Below are 12094 nucleotides of genomic sequence, written 5' to 3'. Positions count from 1 at the left end.
ATTCTTTGCCTTATAAGCGCAATCTAAGTAAAGTATATTATGTAATAATATTCTTATCTGTAATAAATATTCTAAACAAGTATTTGTGTGGAAACCGTGTTATTGTGGAGAAGTTCTCATCATATACCTGTGTACGGTATTGGCCAGTAATGTACATAATACGGTAGTGGTTTAATGATACCAATACTTGATTAATACAGTCAGGGAATTGTACCCCTCAGTTACACTTAGGAAACATGATTGGCCACAAGCAGTGATGAATGTACAATGACTTCTAAGGCAGATTAGATCTTTCTAACTTTATTAAACCTCTAAGGGAAATTCCAAGTCCATATAAAAAACATACATGGTTGAGATCAATGCAAAATTCATAGGCATTCAGGAGTTAGGAGTTGTACAACATAGGAGTGTACAACATATGGTCCAGTGTGCTCTACTCATTTCAACTTTATTATAAAACAGCATTCTTTACTCCTGAAAGGAAACTCAGTGAAGAGTAGTTTACAGAATAAAACAGTGAACATTGTTGCTTTTTGCTTTGCTACCTCTAGTCCGTCTTGTGAAAAGCTTTGACATTTTTAGAATGAAACTGTGACCGCTTCAACTCTCCAGAGTGGTCTGTTTACAAATCAGGTAATAAATACACAGGCATCCAAATAGGCTACAACAGCAAGTACTTTAGAAAATACTTTCCTCATACACACAAGCATACGTCCGACTGAAATTATGAACTAAACCCTCCCATCTACTCTTACAGTGCAACAATATGGCAGGCAATGGATAGCAGTGCTTTCATAAAAAAATAAAAACTATATACAACATCGTGGCAAAGCAGTGATTTCGTATTTTGGTCGTGTGTCCATTTTAGACACAACTGCTTTCCAAAATGCTTCATCAAATCCACAACAGTAGTTTCACAACATCCACAAGAGTTGGCAGGTCTGTGAGGGAGAGAAAGTAGAACAAGCGGACGTTAAAGGTCCAGTGTATAATTTTACCACATCAATGTTGGCTGTATGCACATTAATTATCCAAGAGTTTAAATTGCATGAAAAATAAGCCATTATTAACTAATTGAAACTCAATAATAATAAACATTTTGTCAATGTTTACAAACATTATGTAAACAAGACTAACTGCATCAAAAATCATTACAATTGTAAATTTTTGTATCAATTTGAGGATGAAAAAACCCATCTATAATACATCCTTTTACAGTATTTGTTTACAGCATATGAATGAATGAATGAATGAATGAAAACTTTATTTAACAGATTGCAGAATGGGTACAATATACAGTACGGCTCAATACACACAATTGTTAAGGGGATGCAGACCAGAGAAAGACCTTTGTCTTGTTTACATCAGGGTCCCCCATTTTCAATTCATAGTGACATTTATGACATGCACACCACATATATAATACATGACATCTTAATCTTGATCTTAAACAATCAAGTCAACTCAAGAGGCAGTTTCTTCTCTCGTTACTATTTTACAATGTTTTGTTTGTTTGAAATGTCTTAGTTGTTGCGAATGTAGATGGTCTTGTGTCTCTCAAAGAGACCAATGTCGTTCTCCAGCTGCTTCATTGCTTGTTCCAGGTACTCCTTGTGGTGTTGTTTGGGTATGGTGTCTGTGACAACAGAGAGGCCCTGGAACTGGTGATGCAGCTCTTGCCATGAGGTCTTCAGGCCCTCAATAGTTGTCTGCCGCTCCTCCTGAGAAAACCGTTTCATGGCCCCCTGCTTCTTGCACTCTTTGACGTAGTCATCATACTCCTCCTGAGCCCTCATCGTCTCCTCTTTGCGCTGCAGGAGGTACTCAGGTGTCTCTCCATAGTCCTTTCTCTTTATGTACTTCGGGACGAGGCCTGAATTTTCAAGTGGCTGCTTGTGTCCCATTTTGGTGTCGGCGTAGGCCGGCTGCGGCCTCCTTGCCACCGCCATTACATTTTCAATGACGTTTGTCTTTATGAAATCCTTTTTTGTGCGAATGCCCATAAGTGGGTGGTCTGTTCTCAAAGGAACATCAGGTTTCCTCATGGTGCCGCTGTTATTATTCCGTTTTGAACATGGTTTCTTCTCAGGAAGATCTGGCTCCTTGGAATGCTTGACCAGGTATTTCTCTGGGGATGGCACGTCTACCTTCGCTGGTCCCATTGTCCGCATTGCATCCTTATTTACCTTACTCTCATGCACAACTGTTGGTCTAAACCTGGATGTATGCCTTGGTGGTTTCTGTATTTTAACCTCCTCCTTTGGAATGAGGTTGTAGATGCTCTCTGGTGGATACATAGTACTAGTCGACATCCTGACTGCGGTAAAATATAATATAACATATGCGGGGGGGACGGGGGGACGACGACGACACAAAACCAATGATAGCTAGCAAGTCAATATTTCAATACATATTTTAGTTTACAGTATATTTGTCACTCACTGAGGAAAAGGTGTACGTATTTGCACCATATTTCACAAGGAGGTTCAAAACACCTAAATAGAACTTTACATGTTGAAAAAAACAATAATTCCCGGTAACTATGGAGTTATTCTACAATCCTATTTTTAATGTCAAATATTGTTTGCTCACTAGAGGTGTAACGGTACTGTTATTCCATCTGGGCCAGCAGCTTTTCTGGTGTTCACCTGCATAAATGCTCTTCTCACACTGTTTACCGACAATGAGAGAGCGTCCCCGCCCCCCCCCGCGGATGCCCCCCCCTCTCCACAACAGCCGACACGCCAGTGACGTCACTAGCCGTTGAGCTAGCGGCGCCACTGTCTGCACCAAACCGAACGTAGAAAGAGTTGAGTTTGTCCGCGAGAGAGGCGTCGTCGCTCCCCATTGAGGGGCCGCTGACTTTGTAGTCTGTTATCGTCCTCAGTCCCCGCCATAAGCCTCTTGTGTCATTCTGTGCCATTTGTGTCTCCATTTTGTCAGCATACGTCCGTTTTGCAAGTTTAACAGCCTTGCGCAGAGTATAGACTGTAGCCTTATACTCCTCCATGTTTCCTGACTCTCTGCCCAGGTTGTAGGCAGTGGTGCGAGATTGTTACAGACTCAAAGAATAAGGTCAGAATTGGCAGAGATATAACACTACGTTATATCTACGTGAACCTTTGTCTATGGGCTTTAGAGGGTTCAAATATAACACTACGTCCAGGTGAACCTTTGTCTATGGGCTTTAGAGGGTTCAAATATAACACTACGTCCAGGTGAACCTTTGTCTATGGGCTTTAGAGGGTTAAAATATAACACTACGTCCAGGTGAACCTTTGTCTATGGGCTTTAGAGGGTTCATTTCTTATATTGAATCTTTGGAAATATAGGTATGTATGTATATTTTTTAGGGCTGGGACTTCGCATTCATTTAGATTAATTAACTACAGAAAGAATTAAAAGTAAAAAAAAATTATCGCATGATGATTTTTCTTTATTGTGTAAGAATGTTACCTTTCAAAGGAGACCAGACTCATGCATGTGCTATAAGTATAATAAATGGTTTAATGGTCAACTGTTCTGGAATGTACCTGAAACTGAAAGTACTGCGTTTTACTTTTAGCTCGAAAGTGCTCGAGTTTATAAAGGTCCTTTGCGCTGTATATATATATATATATATATTAGGGCTGTCAGTTTATCGCGTTAATTAGATTAATTAATTACACAGCAAATTATCGCGTTATGAAAATTAACTCAAAATTAATTACAAAAAAAAGTTTTTTTTTTTTTTTTTTTTATATAATATTTTTTTTGTATCTCATTCATTCCATAAGAATGTAGAATACACATTTACAGATGTTTTTTAATATGGTCCATTTGCATGTTCTTGGTATCTGATTCTAGGGACATCTATGAATCTCAGGGAATGTATTCCCAGTGTCAGAAATACTGTGGGCTAGATCCACAAAGAATGAATTGCACAGTGCAAGTTGCACCCTTACTTACAATTCATTATGAATTGAAAATGGGGGACCCTGATGTAAACAAGACGAAAGTCTTTCTCTGATCTGCATCCCCTTAACAATTGTGTGTATTGAGCCGTACTGTATTGTACCCATTCTGCAATCTGTTAATAACATTTTCATTCAATCACTCAATCTGCGCTGTGATTGATTGAATGAAAATTTTATTTTGAGTAAATTGTAATGAACCAAATGAGAATATCAATATTTTTTTGTTATCTTTGACTGTGAATAACACCATGCTCAAATTGACCAGACCTGAAAAATCTAAGCAAATGAATAGATGGAAGATGATCAAACAGAAGGTTTTGTAGATACAGTACTGAATTCTGCCATCCGGACACATGCAATTTGAAATATGATTATAGAATATAGAATATCAGGCATAAAATGGTTATGCGATTAAAATGCGATTAATTAGATTAATTAATTACAAATCCTGTAATTAATTAGATTAATTTTTTTAATCGCCTGACAGCACTAATATATATATATATATATATATATATATATATATATATATATATATATATATATATATATATATATATATATATATATATATATATATATATAATTCCTAAAACGTCTGCACTTTGTAAAAAATTGCATTGATCTGTTGGTCTGTGTAGTAGCTAATACAGGATTTTACTACTTAACGTATGTATATTCATTGATTCACTCTTATACCTAAATCCATTTGAATTGAAAAATTTTGCTTTTCGCATCAAATATTGATATGCGATTAAAAAGTGATTAATTTTGATTAATTAACTATAAAGTCTCGAATTAATTCAATTAACATTTTAATCAAGTCCCACCCCTAATATTTTTGTTTTGTTCCATGTGAACCCCAGGAAGAATAGCCGTTGCCTAGGTGACAGATAACGGAATCTGATTGACAGGATTGGGGACGGTGTGTCTCATTATGAATTGAAAATGGGGGACCCTGATGTAAACAAGACAAAAGTCTTTCTCTGGTCTGCATCCCCTTAAACGTTTCGTGGCCAACCACGTATGTATACGTTATTGGGCGCCATCCTTAAACGGCCAACCACGTATATACGTGTTACCACTCGGTTTTGCTTTTATTCCATTTTAATATCCTACTCAATGTCACAGAGCTGTATGTTGGCTGGAAATGGCATATCGGGACTCCGAAAGTGCAGTACAGGCCAGATCCTGGTATTGGCGCTGTCTCGATAATGCAGTTTCCCCTGTTGCAGACCGGGTGTCACTTTTTTTTCACTCCGGGTTAGCTTTTCTGTTAGCCTGAAGCGAGGGCTTTACCCAATCGCCTGAAATACTTTTTGCGACGCCGAATTCCGTATGCAGTAAAGGAATATAGCATCAGCCAATGGACATATAGATCTACCAGATGGCAATCAAATAACTGGGAAATTCTTTTTGGAATCCAACCGGCCACAGGTAAGAGCGATTTTACGTCAATTTCAATCTGATCGGGCCTTGTTCTCATAGCCATCCACCCGGTCAGCGTATGATGTTGCAATAACGAATGCCGTTATTAGTAATCAATAATCAGAAACGACATCCCCCGCGACTTAGCGATCTGAAATCATATTGCATCACGCGAGCCTACCGTTGGAGATCCAGGGGCCGCCGGCGATCAGATGTGAAAAAAGCGCCCCCTATCGTCTCCCAGATGGTAAATCACCCTTTTGGAATGGACTCAATGAAAATGGATGGGGGAAAAAAAAAATTCAGTCCGCATTTTCCAGTCCACTGATGCAGCCGGAGTTACCAGAGTTCATTCTGGAGCCTCTGAGCCGTGGCGAGCATGGGTTATACTGTACACACGTTGGATCAATATACTTATCGATTTTTTCGAATGGTGATCAGGAATTGGAATATACCATTTGGATACCATCTGATGTCAGGTAAGGAATCTATGTTATCAGTGTTAGGATAATCAGACTCGTTTTCGAGGAGATATAAGCGTTTCCACTATATGTGATATGGCTGTTTCACTGTAAAAGCCATGAGGAAATAATAGCAGCGATTATCAGCGCACGGCACGAGCGTGCGCACACATATACTATCGACCATCTAGCGTTTATTTGAAAACGATTCATAAATAGACCGACAAATGATAACGTTCTGGAATATTCCAGTAAAAGGCGATTATCAGGGAATGTGTTGTTTTTTCTTCGAAACAGAGTGGTTTTCAAAATGCTATAAAAAGGAAATTAAGCGATAAAAACACAATCTGCTTTGCCAATGTTGACTGGAAAATGATTCTTTGATAAGCGATTGGCAGGTTAGACACATAGCATAATTTAAAACATAGATTAGGCGATATTAACGTTACATGGGCCGTGGACCGTGGCATCAACGGGGTAAAAAGGAAAACACGGCCTGGCACTGAAAGTGTTAATAAAGTTTTCAATCAATCAATCTCACCTTGTTATAACTGAGAGCCCTCAGAACCTCCGTGTACATATCCACCTTTAGATTTCATCTGCGCCTGAACCAGGTCCACCTACAGAACAGAGTTACAGTCGGACATTGATTACTGACAGCATGGAACACCGATTTGTGCGATTTTACTGTGTCTGCCGGAGAGATGTCTCTATGGTTACCGAAGCCACGCCCACGCCCATGTCCCCCGAGCCCACGTGGGTGGTGTGGACGAAGTTAGTCGGCTCTCCGATGTCGGAGCGATCTATTCGTCGCCTTCTCTTCTAAAAGAGAGAGAAAAAAATATTTAAATTAATAAATGACAAAAAAGAAGAGCGAGTACAAGTTTATTTTTTTCACACAATGTTTTTAGTTTCCAGTTCTTGGTTATGTTCTTTTCACACATTTTCCATTGTGCAATTCACAAGACATACAACTGAAACTAAATAAAATACAGGTACAATATATACAATACTCTAGCCTCTCCCCTTCTATCACAGGGCAATCCTCTGTCCTCCATTCAAGACACACATGTTATCTACAGCACTAAAAGTAGCTCCCAAGGCCTGTCCCCTCCCACATGTTCCCCCAGGCTGTCCCCTCCCACATGTTCCCCCAGGCTGTCCCCTCCCACATGTTCCCAGGGCTGTCCCCTCCCACATGTTCCCCCAGGCTGTCCCCTCCCACATGTTCCCCCAGGCTGTCCCCTCCCACATGTTCCCCCAGGGCTGCCTGTCCCCTCCCACATGTTGCCCCAGGGCTGCCTGTCCCCTCCCACATGTTGCCCCAGGGCTGCCTGTCCCCTCCCACATGTTCCCCCAGGCTGTCCCCTCCCACATGTTCCCCCAGGCTGTCCCCTCCCACATGTTCCCCAGGGCTGTCCCCTCCCACATGTTCCCCCAGGCTGTCCCCTCCCACATGTTGCCCCAGGGCTGCCTGTCCCCTCCGCCTCTTCTTTAAAGGCAGCGCAAGAGCCCTTCCGCGTTTCTCCGATTGGCCGCGACGCCGCGCGTCTGCCGCGGAGCTCTGCCGCGGCATTATGCAGCCGTAATCCCCCCTCTTTTAACATCGACGGTTAGCTCAACTCGCTCGCCGCCTTGCTGTGGAACCTGCGGTGACAAGTTCGAATCCCTTCATTTTTTTTTTTTTTTTTTTTATAAACGTGCATTCTTTCACCGGTTAAGTTTAGGCATTGTTTCGGAGTTGGTTACGGTTAGGGTTAAGTTTAGGCATTGTTTCGGAGTTGGTTACGGTTAGGGTTAAGTTTAGGCATTGTTTCGGAGTTGGTTAAGGTTAGAGTTTGTCGCAGAGCATGGCAATAGAATGCAGCCTATTTCCGCACTGCCGCGGCAGCGTGGGGCGTCGCGGCCAATCAGAGAAACGCGGAAGGACTCTTGCGCTGCCTTTATTATAGAGGCGTCCCCTCCCACATGTTCCCCCAGGCTGTCCCCTCCCACATGTTCCCCCAGGCTGTCCCCTCCCACATGTTCCCCCAGGCTGTCCCCTCCCACATGTTCCCCCAGGCTGTCCCCTCCCACATGTTCCCCCAGGCTGTCCCCTCCCACATGTTCCCCCAGGCTGTCCCCTCCCACATGTTGCCCCAGGCTGTCCCCTCCCACATGTTCCCCCAGGCTGTCCCCTCCCACATGTTCCCAGGGCTGTCCCCTCCCACATGTTCCCCCAGGCTGTCCCCTCCCACATGTTGCCCCAGGCTGTCCCCTCCCACATGTTCCCCCAGGCTGTCCCCTCCCACATGTTCCCCCAGGCTGTCCCCTCCCACATGTTCCCCCAGGCTGTCCCCTCCCACATGTTCCCAGGGCTGTCCCCTCCCACATGTTCCCCCAGGCTGTCCCCTCCCACATGTTCCCCCAGGCTGTCCCCTCCCACATGTTCCCCCAGGCTGTCCCCTCCCACATGTTCCCCCAGGCTGTCCCCTCCCACATGTTCCCCCAGGCTGTCCCCTCCCACATGTTCCCCCAGGCTGTCCCCTCCCACATGTTGCCCCAGGCTGTCCCCTCCCACATGTTGCCCCAGGCTGTCCCCTCCCACATGTTCCCAGGGCTGTCCCCTCCCACATGTTCCCCCAGGCTGTCCCCTCCCACATGTTCCCCCAGGCTGTCCCCTCCCACATGTTCCCCCAGGCTGTCCCCTCCCACATGTTGCCCCAGGCTGTCCCCTCCCACATGTTCCCCCAGGCAGATCTGCCGGTCTCATCAGTGAAAATAATTGCATGTAGAGTCGTCGCTTTCGGATATCAGTGCGGTCTGAAATGGGGGCGAACAACAGCACGCGTCGCGTCTCCTTCAAGTCGGATGAGAATGACAAGTGGGCGTGAGGCTAACGATTCAATAGCCCCTTTCGTGACTGCGATGCAAGCCTCGCTTGAATACGCAGTCACTGGCTCCCATGTTACTAGCCATGTTAATGTGCACATCAAGCACTGGTTAAAGACGTTAATAAACATTTAAAATCATTTTTATAAACGAGTAAAAAAAATCACTGAGCTAGCCTTGGCTAAAATGGCTGCTTCAGCATTTTAACGCAGGAGCGCTGTGATTGCTGGGCGCACCAGGCACGTGACAAAGCAGCCAGCAATCACAGCGCTCCTGCGTGAAAATGCGGAAGCAGCCATTTTAGCCAAGGCTAGCTCAGTGATTTTTTTTTACTAGTTTATAAAAATGATTTAAAATGTTTATTAGCAACACCAAGCTTTCAAACCCCGCCGCGCGTGTGTGTGAAACCCTAATACAACGGTGGGTACCTTTGAAATTTATATCCGATATATTTTGGACCCACCGCTCGCTTTTAAGCAGTGCTTGATGTGCACATTAACATGGCTAGTAACGTGGGAACCAGTGACTGCGTATTCAAGCGAGGCTTGCATCGCAGTCACGAAAGGGGCTAACGATTCCACTCACTCAAGTCAACCAGCATTAGCCGGCTAGCTACCTAGCATGTAACAAGCTACCATAACGCGCATTCAACATAGTGGACAACTATAAATGCAGCCGAGTGACATTTTATTATTACCGGGTTTCCCCCCATATCACCACTCGCCCATATGCCCTTCACAACGGTGATGTCGTCATACTTGTCATTCAGAATACACCTGCTGAACCCCTAGCGTTGACATGAGATTAGATTCCAATTAGGGCTGGGCGATATGGCCAAAAACGTTATCGCAATAAAATTATAAAATTATTTTCATATAACTCGATATCGATAATTATCGTCGATATAATTTCTGTCAAGTTTAATTAACTTCTTATGCCCGGCACCGATGGACGGGCTATTAATAGACTTGTTTTGCTGCTGCGAATGTCTCGAGTTGATGTCGTCATCAGTCCGCGCACGTTAGCAGTTAGCCAGAGCAAGCGGTGTATCCCATGACAATGTACTAAATATCACCCTAAAATACTCCGTTCAGCCCCAATACATTGCAACGACGTCCACTGCATACCCCACACTACTCTAACCGTGGCCTCAGAATTCACGCCACACACCCACTCAGCACGTAAACTATAAAATAGCGGCGTGCAAGCTAATTATCCTAGCCAGCCTTGTTTCCAATGTACTAAATATCACCCTAAAATACTCTGTTCCGCCCCAATACATTGCAACGACGTCCACCGCATACCCCACACTAATTATCCTAGCCAGCCTTGTTTACTACTGGAGTCCTACCTCTCTACCCAGAGGTGCAGCGCGGGTCTCCTTCGCTGTCGGCCATCTCCTTCACTGATTGGTTGTTAGTGCGTGTGCTCATATCCAAGCTTGGAAAATCGATATATCGAAACTTTGCGACCACGTTTCATGTTTATTTCAAGGAAATAATTTATCGCGATAGTTATCGTTATCGTTTTATCGCCCAGCCCTAATTCCAATGTATTGTCATCATACAGCACAAGTACAGTACAACCAGAATACGTTTGGCATCTAACCAGAGTGCAAATGTAACAAGTCAAGTTAAAGTTGTTTTATTTAGCTATTACATTACAGTGAAATGCTTGGTTCTTTCACTGCCCAGCCGAACCCAGTCCAACCTAGACCAGCCCAACTTTCCCTGCCCAACCCAGTCCAGCCCAGCATCTTTCACTGCCCAGTTCAGCCCAGTCCAGAATAGTTCCCTCTTTCATGTTAATATGTGATATCCTAATATATATATATTTTTGTATCAAATATTTTTCTTTTCTTTTTTCCAACATGAAACAAAACATATCACAATACAACAACAACAATACATAAAAAGACTTCCCAAGACAGTAACTCAATACCACATGACAAGACAACAACTGATACAACTGTACAGTGATCATCCTAACATGGACACTCGCTCGTTCTCTCCCCCCCTCCCCCCAGGACCTCAACATGAGTCACACTCACAATACATCACTCAGCAAAAAAACAAGAATCAAAACAAACATTTCCAAACTTATATGCGTTCCCTCAACTTTGCCACTGTAGCCACTAGCCAACCAAATTACGATATCAGATTCCCTAACCCCTATAACACGTGCCGTGGATATCTCCAAATAGATCACGTCAAGGTAGGTGAGAAACCATACCTTTGGACAGAGTCTATCTGGATGAAACCAACGTGAGGCAATCAATTTTTTTGCGGCTGTGAGGCCGGCCAAAATGAGTTTTTTCACCTGTATAGAGGTCGGTAATTTAGAGAGATCATTCAGTAATAATACAGAAGGAGATACAGGTATGGTTAGAGAGAAAATGTCTGAGAGCTGATATGTAACATTTCCCCAAAAAATCACAACAGGAGGGCATTCCCAGTACATATGATAAATGCTCGCACCGGTGTTTACCACCATTTTTAATGCATCGCTGGAGCTGTGTCACGTCCCAGCATGCTTCAAGGCCTCAACCATCATCCCCGTCCCCAAGAAGGCCAAGGTCACGGGCCTTAATGACTACAGACCTGTCGCCCTGACCTCTGTGGTCATGAAGGTCCTGGAGCGCTTTGTCCTGGCCCACCTGAAGCTCATCACAGATCCTGTGCTGGACCCGCTGCAGTTCGCGTACAGAGCCAACAGATCCACAGAGGATGCTGTGAACATGGCTCTGCACTACACGCTGGAACATCTGGACTACGCGGGCAACTATGTCAGGATCCTGTATGTGGACTTCAACTCGGCCTTCAACACCATCCTTCCACCCATCCTGGAGCACCAGCTATCCCTGCTGCAGGTGCCGGCCTCCACTCGCAGGTGGATTACCGACTTCCTGTCCAACAGGTCTCAGCGGGTGAGGCTGGGGAAGAGCATTTCCAGCTCTAGGTCCACCAGCACCGGTTCCCCGCAGGGCTGCGTTCTATCCCCACTACTGTTCTCCCTGTACACAAACAGCTGTGCCTCTCTACACCCCTCGGTCAAACTCCTGAAATTCGCTGACGACACCACCCTGGTGGGTCTCATCTCCAGGGGGGATGAGTCGGCCTATAGGAGGGAGATCGAGAGGCTGCAGAGCTGGTGCAGCTGCAACAACCTGGAGCTCAACGCTCAAAAGACAGTGGAGATGGTAGTGGATTTCAGGAAGAAAGCAGCCCTGCCCCCTCCCATCATACTGGGAGGCACTCAGGTGACCTCCGTGGAGTCATGCCGAGGGATTTGAAGTGGGAGCTTAACATCACGGGCCTGCTCAAGAAGGCCCAGGGGAGGATGTTCTTCCTCCGGCAGTTGAAGAAGTATAAACTGCCG

General features: G+C 44.4%; 1 protein-coding gene across 1 annotated transcript; it reads right to left on the bottom strand.

Annotated features, from left to right (window-relative positions):
- Window positions 1–1309: 1309 nt before the first annotated feature.
- Window positions 1310–2297, bottom strand: LOC311247249 (enkurin-like; the record flags this gene model as incomplete). The annotated part of the gene is made up of 1 exon (XM_084337597.1): window positions 1310–2297. One exon carries the CDS (start codon window positions 2295–2297, stop codon window positions 1524–1526), a length of 774 nt encoding a protein of 257 aa, XP_084193723.1. The 3' UTR covers window positions 1310–1523.
- Between the last annotated feature and the right edge of the window lie 9797 nt (window positions 2298–12094).

The sequence above is a fragment of the Notolepis coatsorum genome, assembly GCF_963971535.1.
Source record: "Notolepis coatsorum genome assembly, chromosome: 20".
NCBI lineage: Eukaryota > Metazoa > Chordata > Actinopteri > Aulopiformes > Paralepididae > Notolepis > Notolepis coatsorum.
The sequence above is the reverse complement of the archived record's forward strand: the minus strand, read 5'-3'. Positions and strand labels throughout refer to the sequence as shown.